At 46.7% G+C, this 16,576-nt stretch overlaps 1 protein-coding gene across 1 annotated transcript in view; it reads right to left on the bottom strand.

The window, feature by feature from the left end:
* LOC125425876 overlaps positions 1–13,833 on the bottom strand; it is a 117,342-nt gene extending 103,509 nt beyond the window's left edge. The window contains exons 1-5 of the mRNA XM_048483611.1: positions 13,813–13,833; positions 7,362–7,502; positions 4,795–5,007; positions 911–1,020; positions 4–50 (exon numbers count right to left, since the gene is read on the bottom strand). Of these exons, the coding sequence (XP_048339568.1) occupies positions 4–50; positions 911–1,020; positions 4,795–5,007; positions 7,362–7,502; positions 13,813–13,833 (532 nt within the window). The remainder of the gene's footprint in view (positions 1–3; positions 51–910; positions 1,021–4,794; positions 5,008–7,361; positions 7,503–13,812) is intronic.
* Positions 13,834–16,576: the final 2,743 nt, after the last annotated feature.

Below are 16,576 nucleotides of genomic sequence, written 5' to 3'. Positions count from 1 at the left end.
GGCCTTCCGGGGCGCCCCCAAGATGCAGGTGGAGAGCACCAAACAGAGTTCTGAAAGGAAAGAAGAAGGAGAAGAGTTTGGATTTATACCCCACCTTTCTCTCCTGTAAGGAGGTTCAAGGCGCCTTACAAAAACTCCTTTCCCTTCCTCTCCCCACAGCAGACACCTTGTGAGGCAGGTGGGGCTGAGAGAGCTCCGAAGAACTGTGACTAGCCCAAGGTCACCCAGCAGGAATGTAGGAGTGCAGAAACACATCTGGCTCACCGGATAAGATTCAGCCACTCATGCGGAGGAGTGGGGAATCAAACCTGGTTCTTCAGATTAGAGCCCATTGCTTTTAGGAGGAGGAGGAGGAGTAGTTTGGATTTATATCCCCCCTTTCTCTCCTGTAGGAGACTCAAAGGGGCTTACAATCTCCTTGCCCTTCCCCCCTCACAACAAACACCCTGTGAGGTAGGTGGGGCTGAGAGAGCTCCGAGAAGCTGTGACTAGCCCAAGGTCACCCAGCTGGCGTGTGTGGGAGTATAGAGGCTAATCTGGTCACCTGTCAAGCTTTCACGGTGGAGTGAGGAGTTCCAGCCCCATCATCCCTTGTACCAACCCTCCCCTCTACACCACTACACCACAAGCAAGTGTCGCCTAAAATATACCGCGGTTCCAAGAACTTCAAAATGACAAATTCACTCATTGTTCAGGGAAAATAAACATATATGTGTCCATTAAAATTTTAATATACCTATTATACCTATTTTTAGGGAGGCCATGAAATGCTGTAGCAATACTGAAGAGAAAATCACAAGAAAGCCGAACCACGTTTTCTAATATGGCAGCCCTCAGTCTGGTGACATTAACTGTACTATCCCTACAAGGGAAAAATTTTTTGTAACACCCTCAGCGACTTGTGATTTACCTGTAGCATCTGTCAGTGAGAGGAGTGATAACTAGCCGGGGGGTATTGCCAAGGTATTCGTATCCGTATCTTAAACCAGCGTTGATCATCTTTGTCTGCAGATGTTGTTCCTATGCCAACATACAAAGTGTATAGTACAGAAAACAAGAAAGAAGTAAGAAAACAAGAAATAGTGGTTAGTCCCTTAAGCCCTTGAACCCAAGGGTTCACCAGAGTCCATGATTATACCTCCATGCACCAATTATATTCTTCAGGCAGCCTCCTCCTTAAGCTACCCTCCACTTGGCTACCGCAACATTATGGGTCTTTTCCATGATAGGAGAGGGTAACTCAATACCAGAGCATCTGCTTGGAACACAGAAGGTCTCAGCCTGGGCAGCGTGACTCCCAACGCGTTTGCTGGCAGCCGCCTCTGGCTGGGCGAGAGGGGAAGGGGAAGATGACAGCATGCGTGCCCACAGAGACGGCTCTGAGTGCCACCTTGGGCACCCGTGCCATAGGTTCGTCATCACGGGCCTAGGTGATGTGGAAGGCCCTTCTCTGCCTGAGACCCTGGAGAGCAACTGCCTATCTGAGTAGACAATACTGACGTTGACTGACCAATGGACTGATTCAGCATAAACCAGCTTCATGTGTAAAAATCAGAGAAGAGGCGGTAGCTCAGTGGTAGGGCATCCGCTTGGCAAACAAAAGATCATAGGTTCAGTCCCCAGCATATCCAGCTCAAAGGGCCAGCTAATGTGAAAGGCCTCAGCCTCAGACTCTGAGCAGCAGTTGCCAGTCTGAGTAAGCAATGCTGACCTTGGGCATTTCCCCACTCTCCCCTATCCCCCCTATGCCGCGCGCCCGGGCGTCCCCACGACCCCACAAGAGTGCCAGAGATGCCGCACGCTGAGGGGGCGCGACAGCGGCAGCGTCGGGGCGGCTGCTCTGTCGCCGCCCCTCTTGTGGGGAATGCCAGGGGACTCCACGCTACTCTCCTCAAGTAGCGCGGGGCTTAAGGTATGTGGGGAAAGGCCCCTTGAGAGACTGGTGCTCTGGTTCTGAACGAGGCAGCTTCCCATGTTCATGGGTGGGGCCTGTCCTTTGGAACACCCCGCCAGAGCAGGTGAGGACGGTTCTTTCACTTCCTACATTTAGGAAGGCATATAAAGCTGTCTTGGTCTAAAGAGAGCACCCAGTTGAGAGGGCAAATTTTATCAGTGGATTTGGCTGTGAGGTTGTGGGTTTGAATTCTCGCTTGCGATGTAGAGTGCTTTGAAATGTGTAATTTGAATATGGATCTTTTCTTTTAAAAATGCTAACCGGATTATTGTTGTAATTTCACTCCTTGCATCTTAGTTGCTGCACTGTTCACTGTCCAAGGAGATAAAGTGGGATTGAAATGCTTGAAGAAACAAATCAGATTACAAATCAAAGCAGATCTTTGCATTATATGTTTGTGCAGATGCCTGAGCAGACATAACCAGACCGTCCAAGATCTGAGATCCGGCTCTCTTGAGGACTTTGCTAATGCAAAAGGATCAGTAGGAAGAGGACCATGAATGGGATTATAGTGTAGAGGTATATTAGACCTTTCTCCCAGCAATATTTTCCTAATTTAAAACCTACCTCCCACTTGGAAGTTGCAGGGGAAAGTAATAAGAGAGTTTCCTGATCTCCTGAAACTAGCTGCATATGCCAGTGATGAATTACTTCTAGTGTCCACTATGTAGTTCCCATCACCAGCAAGCAAAACCCTTCAAAACCAGCCAGTGTTTTGCCTCATCAGTTTAGGCAGCAGCAACAATTGGCCATGCTGGCAGGGGCTGATGGGATTTGTAGTCCATGAACATCTGGAGAGCCGCAGGTTGCAGACCCCTGGTTTAGGCAGCAGCAACAAGTCAAAACCACCACAGAGGCGGTTTCTGAACAGTCTGTTCCATGTATTGTCGAAGGCTTTCACGGCCGGATTCAACTGGTTGTGGTGGGTTTTCCGGGCTGTGTGGCCGTGGTCTGGTGGATCTTGTTCCTAACGTTTCGCCTGCATTGGTGGCTGGCATCTTCAGAGGTGTATCACAGAGGGAAGTCTGTTGGCATCTTCAGAGGTGTATCACAGAGGGAAGTCTGTTATAAGAGAAGTCTGGACACAGTGATACACCTCTGAAGATGCCAACAGACTTTCCTCTGTGATACACCTCTGAAGATGCCAACAGACTTCCCTCTGTGATACACCTCTGAAGATGCCAGCCACAGTTGAAGGTGTAATGTTAGGAATAAGATCCACCAGACCACGGCCACACAGCCCGGAAAACCCACTAGAACCAGTCTGTTCCATGTTTCCCCAACATTTCTCGTCACAACTACGGAATCTGCTCCGCATCTAAATAAATAAGCAAACACTATCGGCCCTATTTCTAAAGAGCATCTAAAATTATCCTTCAACATCAGACAAGATCAAATAATTCCGTCAGCACATTTTCCCCCCTTCGGCCCAGTCAACGTCCCGTCACGACTTCATTGCACCCTAAACCAAATCGCCATCAAATAATAAGCAGAGCAACCAGCAATTCAGAAAATATTTTGACATCTCTAGTGAAGAAGAACACAATGATTTTTATAGTCTCCAAACAGGTAGGCAATTCAGAGCAATTTGCCTAATTGCGGCCATAATGTCGTCTCATACTGCGCGGATAAAAGAGGTGTTTTCAATACACATCCTGCCGAGCGTCGCCCGGTTCATGTCACGGATGCTGACAAATTTCAGGTGCAGACGGCTCAGCAGAAAAACGTATGATTGCTTTTAAGAAAAAAACCAGGAAGAAGAAGAGAAGAGTTTGGATTTCTATCCCCCCTTTCTCTCCTGCAGGAGACTCAAAGGGGCTGACAATCTCCTTGCCCTTCCCCCCTCACAACAAACACCCTGTGAGGTAGGTGGGGCTAAGAGAGCTCCGAAAAGCTGTGACCAGCCCAAGGTCACCCAGCTGGCGTGTGTGAGAGTGCACAGGCTAATCTGAATTCCCCAGATAAGCCTCCACAGCTCAGGCGGCAGAGCTGGGAATCAAACCCGGTTCCTCCAGATTAGATACACAAGCTCTTAACCTCCTACGCCACTGCTGCTCACTTCTCCAGCAGCATAAGGAAGACTCAGCTAAGGCCTCTGACCGAACAATTTCTATCTGCGAGCCTGTCGCCATCTCAGCAAATGCGCAGAGAATAGTTGGGAAAGGGAAAAAAACTCTAATGACAAACGGTATTATGTATGGCTGTTAAACACCTTCCTTCGCAGTCCATAGAACAGTGGTGGCAAACCTATGGCATGGGTGCCAGAGGTGGCACTCAGAGCCCTCTCTGTGGGCACATGCAAACAGAGGTCCCCCCCCCCCACCTAGGCTTGCCTGGGACACTGGGCTCAATTATTAGCATTAAACCTAAGACCTAGTTTTGAGGAAGCAGTATAGATAACCCTGTTAAGCGCTGTTAAACCCCACTGATTTTCATGCAAAGAACTAAAGCACGATCCTTTATCTGGGAGTAAGCTTGGTTGCTGGCAATGGGGCTTGCTTCTGAGTAAACCCTCCTAGCGTCATGATTCACCCGTTGGAAGAGTTGTACGGTTGCTTCAAAGCAGAGCCACTGACAACTCGAACTAACTCCCGAGAAACATACACCTCGGAGCCAACCGTTTTTTTCTAAACTAAAACCTCAGTATTCAGGTTAAATTGCCATGTTGGCACTTTGCGATAAATAAGTGGGTTTTGGGTTACAATTTGGGCACTTGATCTCGAAAAGGTTCGCCACCCCTGCCATAGAATAACTGGAGAGATATCTTTAGTCATCAGCCCCCAAATTGAAAAGCGGCAAATGGAAATTGCTTCCCAATAGGATACAAGGGTGCGGCTTACCTCCCAGTAGTACCTCAGCTGGCTTAACCACTCAAAGTCATTTTCATCGCTGACAGATTTGGTGACGAGGGAGGCGAGAACATCCCTCGCATGAACATCGAGGACAACCAACGCACCAAGAGTCACTCGATTCTGCTTGGACAGTTTTCCTCGCACTAAGGTGACGATGCCGTCAATCTGGTCGTTGCATTGGTCCAGGTAATTCTCAAGTGCCTGGGAGAAGACGCAAACAGGAAGGAAGAGGGGGTGGGTTTGATCGGCACCACGTCGACAAAAACAGGCAGGGCTCTGAGAGTGGCCACTTTTGAGTTTCCGCTGCATTGGTGAATTTCTTGGTTCGTGATGTTGGATCATTCATTCATTCATTCATTCATTCATTCATCCATCCATCCATCCATCCATCCATCCATCCATCCATCCATCCATCCATCCATCCATCCATCCATCCATCCATCCATCCATCCATCCATCCATCCATCCATCCATCCATCCATCCATCCATCCATCCATCCATCCATCCATCCATCCATCCATCCATCCATCCATCCATCCATCCATCTATCTATCTATCTATCTATCTATCTATCTATCTATCTATCTATCTATCTATCTATCTATCTATCTATCTATCTATCTATCCATTCATCTATCTATTCATCTATCTATCTATCCATTCATCTATCCATTCATCTATCCATCTATCTATCTATCCATCTATCTATCCATCTATCTATCCATCTATCCATCCATCTATCCATCTATCCATCCATTTATTTATTTATTTATTTATTTGAAGTATTTCTATGGTACCTCTTCAGAGTCCTGCTCAAGGGAGCTTACAATTAAAAACCACAGTACAAAAAGAACAAATCTTTTTTTAAAAAAAAAAACCTAAGCCTTTAGACATAAGTAGTGTTAAAGTTAACAGCCAGCACTTTCAATTGTGTCTGGAAGCAGGCAGGTAGCCAATGCTGATTCTTCAGCACAGGGGTGATCAATCCCTGTGGTCAACCTCCACCCCTGTATTTTGGACCAGTAAATAACTGACTACATAGATGGTATGATAATCGTATGGGGAGGTTCTGGACCCTACACTAGGTTCAGTATTAAATGGGTTTATCCCACATATTTCAGAGGTAATTTACACATTAGGCCATGCCCATTGGCCAAGCAAGAAACACAACACTGAACTTCAAAATGGTTCCTTGTCCTGACACTTTGGCCCCTTCCGCACACACAAAATAATCCATTTTCAAACCACTTTCACAACTGTTTGCAAGTGGTTTTTGCCATTCCGCACAGCTTCAAAGAGCATTGAAAGCAGTTTGAAAGTGCATTGTTCTGCATGTGCGGAATGAGCCTCTGTCTCTGCTAGATCCATTGCAACTGGAATGAAATTAAAACTGAATCTGAAACAGGGGTCAGTCTGTCCATACCCTAGTTACAGCTGACTAATGGTGGCTCTGTGGGGTTTTTGAGGCAAGTGACTTTGGAGGTGGTTTGCCATTACTTGTCTCTGCATCATGACCCTGGTACTCCTTGGAGGTCTCCCATCCAAATACCAACCTGGGTCAAGACTGAGAATGTGTGACTGCCCCAAGGTCACCCAGTCAGTTTCCATGGCAGAGTGGGGATTCGAACCTGCATTTCCCAGATCGTAGCCCCAACATTTTGACCACTATACCACACAGGCTCTTTAGAAACTGGCTATGCAGAAATAATTGAGAAGCTCTTGGACTCCTCTAGCACAAACTGCAACGTGTGCAAACTTGTCGTTCCACCAGTGTTGAGGATTAGCAGCATGCAAATCCACAGCCTCTACTCAGAGCAAGTATGTCAGATAACCTCTTCTCAGAATTAGCACAAAGGAAAGAAAAATGCTTCTATTGCTTGCTGGGCAGGAATGTTGCTTGATCTCTAAATGCTAGCATTCATTCATTCATTCACTCACACACACACACACGCACACACACACACATACATACCACCCAACCCCCGGAGGGCTCTGGGCGGTTCACAACACAGATTCTACATATAATATATACAAACAAAACCCCATTAAGTTAAAGTAGTTTAAATTTAAAACACAGCGGTAGATTCAATAAAAATGACGTCAGCAAAACCCGAATTAAACCCTACCAAGGAGGGGGAAACAGAACAAAAAAAGTGGGTCCCCTAGATGGCAAGGGGACTCCGAAACCGGAGGTGTAGAAGGGGCACCTCAATCAGCGGCTGGACACTCCAAAAGCCCGGTGGAACAGCTCAGTCTTACAGGCCCTGCGGAATTCACCAAGGTCCCACAGGGCCCGGACAGCTGGAGGGAGAGTGTTCCACCAGGCAGGGGCCAAGGCTGAGAAGGCCCTGGCCCCAGATATCCACATTCATGATTTAACATTTCATCATGCAAAGGGGGAGGGAACTCAATAGCTCATCTGACGCATTGCTTCCCAAAACGATTCAGACAACATCATGTTATTGATTATACAATAGTTCAGCCTTGTCTTTTGAAAGAAATTGTAAATTATTGGTAGCTACAAATGGCTTGTAGATGGTTGAGCACGACCTACCTCCTGGCCATTTCTAATAGACATTTGCACTTCTGAAGTCCAGAAAGTCTGAGAGACGCAAAGAACCGTTTGCCCAGGCCACTCCCGAACCCAGTTGATACGTTCGGTTTTTGGATAGGCATCTATTGCTTGACCAATTACCTGGGGAGATGCAAATGAGAGAAACACCAATGGGGCAAATAAGCAAGGTCCAGATTCATAATTATAGTGGTGACTATTCAACTGACAATTTATGCTTAATGCTATTAAAAAGATTAACTTTACACACAACAATTCCCATAATACCACAGCACAGACTCCAGAGATCACCGAATAAAGGCATGTTATGAGTAAAGAGAAGCAACAGAAAATATTTCCTCTCAAGGTGAAAACAGATTTGTAGACCTTGTGAATCAAACACGGGACTGGTGAACTGGGCAAGATTCAACACTGACCCCATCCCACATGCATCAGACAGCCTAACTGTTGAAATATGATGTGAAGGCGCATAGTTGTTTCTGTGCACAGATACATATTCATTCTCCTTTTACACCCTGCAAAATGCCCGATGATTTGAGACAGCCTGTTTATGATGGCAAGAAGGCTAGATGGCTGACAACCATCAAATCCAATGGCACAGGAGAAATCGGCGTTTCCCCTCAGGGATCTGCAACCTGCGGCTCCAGATGTTCATGGACTACAATTCACATCAGCCCCTGCCAGCATGGCCAACTGCAGGTTGCAGACCCCTGCCCCAGATCTTCCTGAAGCTGTCCAGAAACCTACGACCCACTTCCCCCCATTTCACTCCAGGATAGAAAATAATCAACAGATTTCCCGTTTCCCCGAATATAAGACATCCCCAGAAAATAAGACGTAGAGGGCTTTGGCTAGCGCTAAATATAAGGTATCCCCGAAGTAAGTATCGAGTAAAGTTTCTTTGTTTGGAAGTACGTCTGAGCAATGGTGAACCAGAGTACAGTCAGCCATGAGACTGTTGGAGAAAACTCAAAGCAATGAAGGAATAAGAGGGGAAGTCTCCCATGGATTAAAACTGGTTGAGGGAACAGGAAGCAAAGGGTGGGTATAAATGGGAAGTTCACAATGGAGAGATGTTGGGAGGAAGTCCCCATGATCTGTATTGGGACCCTCAGTGCTCTTTAACCTATTCATAAATGACCCGAAGTAGGTGGTAGCGTGGGTGGCTGGGCTTGCAGTAGATGATACCCACCATGTAGGGTAGGAGAACCACAAGGATTTCTGCTAAGAGCTCCAAGCTGGACCTTGATAAATTAGGGTGAGGCCCCAGAAATGAAACGCAGTCTAATGTAGCAAAATGTAAAGTGATGCACAATATAGGGCAAAAAAATCCAAACTTCACATACTACAGGGCTTGCGCTATCAGTCAGCAGACCAGGGAAAGGGATTTAGGGCTGCCCAGCTGATAGTTCCATGGGAATGTCAACTCAATGCATGGCAGCTGTGAAAAAGGGGTAAACTCTATGCTGGGGGATCATTAGGAAAGGGAATCTGAGAATAAACTGCAAAGATTGTCATGCCCTTATATAAAGCGCAGTGGTGCTACCGCACTTGAGTACTGTGTCCAGTTCTAGTCGCCGCATCTCAAAAAGGATATTGAGGGGATAGAAAAGTGCAGAGAAGGGCAACAAGGATGATTGAGGGACTGGAGCACCTTCCCTATGAGGAGAGGCTGCAGCGTTTGGGACTCTTTAGTTTGGAGAGGTATGGTTGAGGGGGGGATACATGGATTGAAGTCTACCAAATTATGCATGGGGTAGAAAATGTTGACAGAGAGAAATCTTTCTCTTTCTCACAATACTAGAACCAGGGGGCATTCATTGAAAATGCTGGGGGGAAGAATTAGGACTAATAAAAGGAAACACTTCTTCACGCAACGTGTGATTGGTGTTTGGAATATGCTGCCACAGGAGGTGGTGATGGCCACTAACCTGGATAGCTTTAAAAGGGGCTTGGACAGATTTATGGAAGAGAAGTCGATTTATGGCTACCAATCTTGATCCCTGATCTGAGATTGCAAATGCCTTAACAGACCAGGTGGATTGGGAGCAACAGAGAAGGCCAATATGCTCACATCCTACATGTGAGCTCCCAAAGGCACCTGGTGGGCCACTGCGAGTAGCAGAGAGCTGGACTAGATGGACTTTGGTCTGATCCAGCTGGCTTGTTCTTATGTTCTTATGTTCTTATGAGGTTTCCCTACACGGCAGCATTCCTTCACCAGCTGCTTTCTGAACTCGAGCTTTTTTGTGGCTTGTTTGACTTCTCTTCAGAGGGCATGGCACGGTAAGATTCTCTTCATTTTTGTTGAAACTGTCCCAGTATTTGTGGCTATCATCAGCTTCCCTGTGTACTCTAATATAGTAGTTGTCAAAGTTGTCATATTAAAACTTTGCTTCTCGTCTGTTTTAGACTTCCAGTTGATTCTACAACACGAATCCTATTGCTTTGTTTATTGAATGTCTCATCCCCCACTTGCATTGATTCACTCTGTTTACTCCACCTTGGGTCCCAGTGAGAAATATACTATATCTCCCAGACTATAAATAATGTAAATAAACTGGTTGTGGTAGGTTTTCCGGGCTGTGCGGCCGTGGTCTGGTGGATCTTGTTCCTAACATTTCGCCTGCATCTGTGGCTGGCATCTTCAGAGGTGTATCACAGAGGGAAGTCTGTTACACACTGTGTAAATAAAATTAATGCAAATAAAATTAAGAGTTGCTGCAATGACTCCACCCTGTTATAAAAATTCCATATTACATTTCTGGACATTCATATGCTTACCACCGTGACATGAAAATCCATACAGAGTACTTGCCTCACATATTACCTCCTGAATGTTGCAGAGATGACTTACCCCCCTGTTCCTGTATGTAAGAAACATGCTAGCTGGCCAGCAGAAACTCTATTGAGAAATCCGATTGAGCCTTTCAGACCGATAGTTACCAGTTTGTCCAATATTTTGACTTAAATCTTATAAAGAAACATTTTAAGATGCTTTTGAAGCCCGGATTCAATAGTTATAGGAAGATGGGACAGGATCCAGGTTCCAATTAACAGGTCTGGGTCCTTGTGCCAAGAGGGGCACCTGCTGATAAGCAACCCTTGGGATGGTCCTAATGTATGTCCCAACAGAAAGAAAAATATATCATGAAGATACTCAACAGGGTTGACACTAATTGCAGGAATCTCGGGACCATATAAAGAAATATTAATTGAGGAGATGCCAATTTGGTATATGACATAACATGTCCAGATGAATTGTATACAAGCCCCTTTATCTCCCAGCCAATGGAGACGCAGAGGGAGGGATTGGGTGGTCCTAAAGGGAATATAAGCTGCTGCACAGCTAGGGAACTGTGTGTCTCTCTGAGAGTGGGCAACTGGCTTGCAAGACCGAGAACCAATAAAAGCTTTGTTACCTGCTTCACCAACTTTGTCCAGATTGTTTCTTACATGTACCACTTAGCTAGAAAATTAAGCCCGGATAAACATCTGAACCAAGTCCGCCTACACTAAAGTTCCGAGTCTGCTGATGCGCCACAATGCCAAAATGACTAGACAAGCGAAAAGCAAACTACACCTCTGCCAAAAAAAAAAAAAAAAAGATACATATATGACTAATGGAGACTATCATGTGATAAGAGCAACTGGAAACATGATAGTGCTGGGAAAAGTTGGGCCCTTTCCCCACTTACCCTTTGTTGGAGGAAGCTGCTGCGCCGCTAATTCTGTGCGCTTCAGGCTTCATCAAAAGGCTTTGATTTGAAAGGCCAGGGATGACGCTGGGCTGAGGGGGGGCTTGGTGAGAGGCAGCCGGGCTGGCTGGCAAGCCTCGCCACCCTGAAGTGGGGAGTGTAGCTGGGACCCCGCTTCTACTTTAGGAGAGTAGCGTGGGCTTAAGGTAAGTGGGGAAAGGGCCAGGGAGGGCAGCAGGAAAAGAAGATCCAGCAGGAGAAGAGTTGACTCAATCAAGCTTCCGTTGACTCATTCAAGGCTCAGTTGACTCAATGGGCTGACTCAATGAAGCCTCCGTTTGCAAGACCTAAGTGAGGGCTGTTAACGTTTTGGAGGGCGCTGAGGTCCCACTAGACCGGCCGCCATAAGTCAGAAGTTGCACTCTGATGCCGGTTAACACACACTCAGTCCCGAATGCCTGGAAATTCAGAAGATTCAGCGATCCTACAGAGCACACTCTTCTGGAGTCCTTGAAGTATAATTCCTAAGGATGCTTTGCAAGCCCCCTTGACTTGAAAAGAGCAAATCAAACCCTCAGTTTGTTGAGAGAGTTGTTTGTAAGCCGGGTCTTGCCTTGACTGACAGAAAGGAACTAATCACACAAGCAAAGACTAGCACATTCGAGGAGGTTTTTAAATCTCGGCCCAAATAAAGCGAAGCCATTTATTACAAAAAAAAAAAAAATTACAATAGGAAAGAAGAATAAAGGAAGGCTGTGATTAATGCATGGAGAGAGTCCGAAACAATAAATGAAGGGAGTTCAATCGTACCAGATTCCACAGCAAACGGCTAATTTACTTCATTTTTTTATTGTGGGACTGCCTTCTCATAAAGGCAGATAAGCTGTCAAAGGGCCCCACCAAAACGGCTTCGCTCAATTGCCTTTCTGTGGCTCTCACGGAGCATCTTCAGCATTGGAAGAGCTCACTCGTTGCTAATTAATTCACGGGAGACGCTACCGTGCTGTAATTTTGTCAAATTGAGTCACAACCGTTGTATTTTGATCACCGCAGACAAGGGAAATGCATTTATTGGAACTGGAGGCCTTCCCTCGCAGCCCGAGCAAATTCAGCAAACCGTGTGGACAAGTTCTGCCGTAAGATATGGGGTCTCTGCTCACGGAGCCAGGACTCAGACTTTTGGCCTGGGATGGAGTTGAAATCAGTTGAACGGAAGAGGAGCACCAACAACCACCCTTCCGCCGAGCAGGTTGCTTCCAATAGGAACAAGGACATCTACCTGAGCACAGGGTCAGTCGGAGCAATTTCCCCCATCAACAAATTAGGAAGAACCATGCAAATTCAACTTCAACATGACAGGGCAGTCATAACTCATGAAGCATCAGCACACATAAAGTTGTCTTTTGCTCAGGCTCTTGGTCTCTCAGGGCTTTGGAGGAAGACGCTCCAAAGGGTGATCACGACTGCACAGAGGATTATCGGCTGCCCTCTCCCCTCCTTGGAAGAACTCCCATAATTCCCCGCTTCCAAAGAAAGCCCAACATATTCTTGAGAGACCCGCCCCATCCAGCACACTCTCTTTGTCCCTGTGACCATCCCGCAGACGACACAGGTTCATCAAAACTAGGACAAAGAGGGGCTTGGAGACAGCTTCTACTCTAGGAGCTGTGGGCGATGCTAAACCCGCTCGTGGTTGATGTGTGTTTGGGGGGTTGCAGGGATGGGTGGAGAAGGGAAAGCGGGAGGATGGGGTGTTTATTCGAAATTGTGTGCATCGAGGAATGCTGCTGTAACTTTTGTTGTGCGTGCACAAGGACAATAAAATGCTTATGCTTATGCCAGTACTGTCTACTCCTGTGGTGGCGAACCTATGGCACTTCAGATGTTCACAGACTACAATTCCTATCAGCCCCTGCCAGCGTGGCCAATATAAAAACAAATATGCTTCACATACAGCTGACTAGAAGCAGTGGAGCTGCACCACACCAAACGTACAAGTCTGGAGGCACCGTCGTTCCTGTTTTTCACAAGGTATGTGAAGGAACCCATTTTTAGAGGATATTTTGAAGGGCTGATAAGGGGAGGAGAATGATTGGACGTTGCTAAGGGGAGAGCTGCTGCCACCTGCCAGCAGGGTCGCATGGGGAGAAATGGCACCAGGGGACAACACCTGCTCCAAGAGCCCCCTCCCTCGGCCCTCGCATGGTACCTGCCCAGCAAAGCAGATTCACCCCTCCAGGGCAAGTGTCTTGGGAGTGGCAAACCACTGCACAGCCCCTGCTTCCATTCCCACCAATGGATTTGTCCCCTGCCTTTGGATAAGGCTGTTAATCACACTGCATTCCATGCTGGAATGGCCTCTATATGATCAGAAATTTTAGGATTGGATGGTAAGATGGTATTTCTCTACAATCAGTAAAAACACTTCCCCTAAAATTAACATTTCAGCCATTACAGGTTACTGGGCACACTATGTCAGTATTTGTTTTATTAGTTCACTATATTCCTCCAGATGTTCATGGACTACAATTCCCATCAACCCCCTGCCAGCATGGCCAAGGGAAACGCTCATGGGGTCTGTAGTCTATGAACATCTGAGGGCTATAGTTTGAAGACCCCCCTGCCTTACTTAATTTCAAACAGGGAAACCCACGCCATCTCAAAGATTTTACATATAATATTTGATAATATAATATAATATAGGAAATAAAATCAAAGGAAACATTGTTTGTTACCTTGCGGATGGAATTCACCATGGCTGCCTCCAATTCAACCAGCCATTTTTCCACTTGGCCTCTTGCTTTAGACGTCGATATTGTAGTTATCAGTTCGACAACTTCTCCCTTCACTGCTCTTCATGTGGGTGATGTCCAGGACTTCGGTAAATTCGACGCTAGCAATTCCTTCAAAGCACTTTTTCAAGTGGGGTTTTACCCTACAGAAATGAGAGGGTAACCAAGATTAGTATTAAGGCAACGAATAAGAAGTTCTCCAAGAAGCAGTTGGTTTAAAACATGAGATATTTATTTTAATAACCCCTATCCTATGTCCCTGAGCCTGTGGGAGGGAGGGAGGGAGGGAGGGTAGGAAGGGAGGGAGGGAGGAAGGGAGGGAGGGTAGGAAGGAAGGGAGGGAGGGTGGGAAGGAAGGAGGGGAAGGAAGGGAGGGAGGGTAGGAAGGAAGGAAGGAAGGAAGGAAGGGAGGGAAGGAAGGAAGGAAGGAAGGAAGGAAGGCAGGAAGGAAGGAAGGAAGGGAGGGAGGGAGGGAGGGAGGGAGAGAGACAGAGACAGACAGACAGACAGAGACAGACAGACACAGAGATAGAGACAGACACAGAGACAGAGACAGACAGAGAGAGAGACAGAGACAGAGAGACAGAGACAGACAGACAGACAGACAGACAGACAGACAGACAGACAGACAGACAGACAGACAGACAGACAGACAGACAGAGGAATGCAGGTTGATCTAGTCATGTCTGGTGCTTCATCTCTTATACTAACCTTCACATTTGTGCCATAGGAACCCAAGACACATAACTGAAATACGTAACATGAAAACTGAAATATATGCCTCTACCTTGAGGAGGCAAACCAGTTCACAACCACTAGGAGACCAGGCTAGTTGAGTATTTATTTCTTTGGTCCTTTCTCTCCACATACCTCTTGACGAGGGGTTGCTTCGCTAATAATTCCCAGCACGCGACAATTCCTGGCTACTCAGGGGCTTCCCATCGTCATCAAAAGGCATGCATTTGAAAAGGCGCCAGGGAATTACGCTGCGGCTGAGGGGCACGCAGAGAGGCAAGGCTAGGCGGCTATGCCTCGGCCACCCCTGAAGTGGGAGTGGAGCTGGACCCTCACGCCACTTTTAGGGAGAGGTAGCTGGGCTTAAGGCAGTGGGGGAAAGGGCCAGAGTTTGCAGAAAAGTTTCCATCCCTGTAATCTTCATTTTGTAAGATCTCCAGGAGTAGAGTCAGGAAAGACCCCCTGCTCGAGATACTGGAGAGCTGATACAAGTCCAAATAGACCGGGCTAGTGGCTTAGGCAGAATTCACTAGTTTTGACTCAAGCAGGCAGCTCATGTGCCTACCTGGTGGCTGCAGGCACTTTTCATCTCTCCACCTGGCCTGCTCCGTAAGATTATAAAGGGACAATAAGAAGCCCAAATACAATGTCTACACAGTTGGGATTTAAATGTGATATGAACTAAAAACTGAGCCCTCTTTTCAAAAGAAAGCATATGCTTATTTTTTTTTTTTCCATTTTTCCCATGTTGTGAGCTACATTTAAAGGGAGTCGCGAATGGAATGGGAAAACCAACCTAAAAAATTTTTTACCCCTGACCTGGATCGTCCAGGACTAGTCGGTCTTCACTGTACTCAGAAGTTGCCGGCTACTGTCAGCTCCTGATTAGGGACTCTGATAGGAGACCACCAAGGACTTCAATGGCAAACCACCTCTGCTCTTCTCTTACCTGGAAAGATCCAGGATTGGTGGCCTGCCATGAGCTGACTGCAAGCCGAGGACACTTTCTACCAGCACTGTGAAAACTTCCTCCTCCCTCTTTTCTCTGATGCATCTCCAATAATCGCAGACAAATATAATGTCTTTTAGGATGTTAAGCAAAGATCCATTTTTGGACATGTTGTGTTCCCACAGCACAGGACAAACACAAATACTGCCAGCCAAAATAGACATTTTCTCCCCAATTGCTGCACTAGCAGAAACCAAAGTAAGAGGTTAGTAGTGGAGAAATAAAAGTGTTTCCCCTGCTGGCTCAGGTTCTCAGCAGGAAGACACTGGTCTTTTCCCCATTTACCTTCCAAGCCCCAAGGCCACTCTCTGGCAAGTAGCGTGGGGATTCTTGGGCACTTCCTCACTCTACAGGCGGCCACAGCTTAAGTCAGCTTCAAACGCTGCCACAGTCAATGCCTCAGCGCTGCAAGGCATCTCTGATGCTTGAGAAAACGGCGCTTGCTGATGACCCCCCCGCCAAGAGAACGCTAAAGGGGTCGGGGACGCTGGCTAAGAGGATGCCGCTGAGAGCAGCGCAAGGCATAGGGGATCCCTTTGAGTGGGGGAAGGCCCACCGTCTTCAGTCAAGTTGGATGGGAGATCGCTTTGGTTTAGCCATTTTTTGGAAAACTTGAGCCGCAAGTTGGGAATATAGCGGGCTGAACTTGTCTTGAAGAAGAAAGCTGTGCAAAGTTCTTCCAAAATGCTTTTTATAACATCCTAAAGGCAGACAGGTTGTGCTATGCAGAATTCGTCTTCTCCCTCCTCCCCACAAAACACAAGGATTAACCACTTGTAGTCAGAATTCATGCTTAGCTCCCATGTGCAAAAATCACGGGTTCCTTGTAATTTTCACACATGTGAATCACTCTACCGTGTAGGATCTTTGGTCTCTGAGAGAATCTCCAGAAGCTCATCATTGGATAAAAAGAAGAATCTGGGGAAATAGAGGCGCTTCTTTCCAAGTAACTGCCTGTTCAAC

Source organism: Sphaerodactylus townsendi, linkage group LG02, assembly GCF_021028975.2.
Source record: "Sphaerodactylus townsendi isolate TG3544 linkage group LG02, MPM_Stown_v2.3, whole genome shotgun sequence".
Classification (NCBI taxonomy): Eukaryota; Metazoa; Chordata; class Lepidosauria; order Squamata; family Sphaerodactylidae; genus Sphaerodactylus; species Sphaerodactylus townsendi.
The sequence above is the reverse complement of the archived record's forward strand: the minus strand, read 5'-3'. Positions and strand labels throughout refer to the sequence as shown.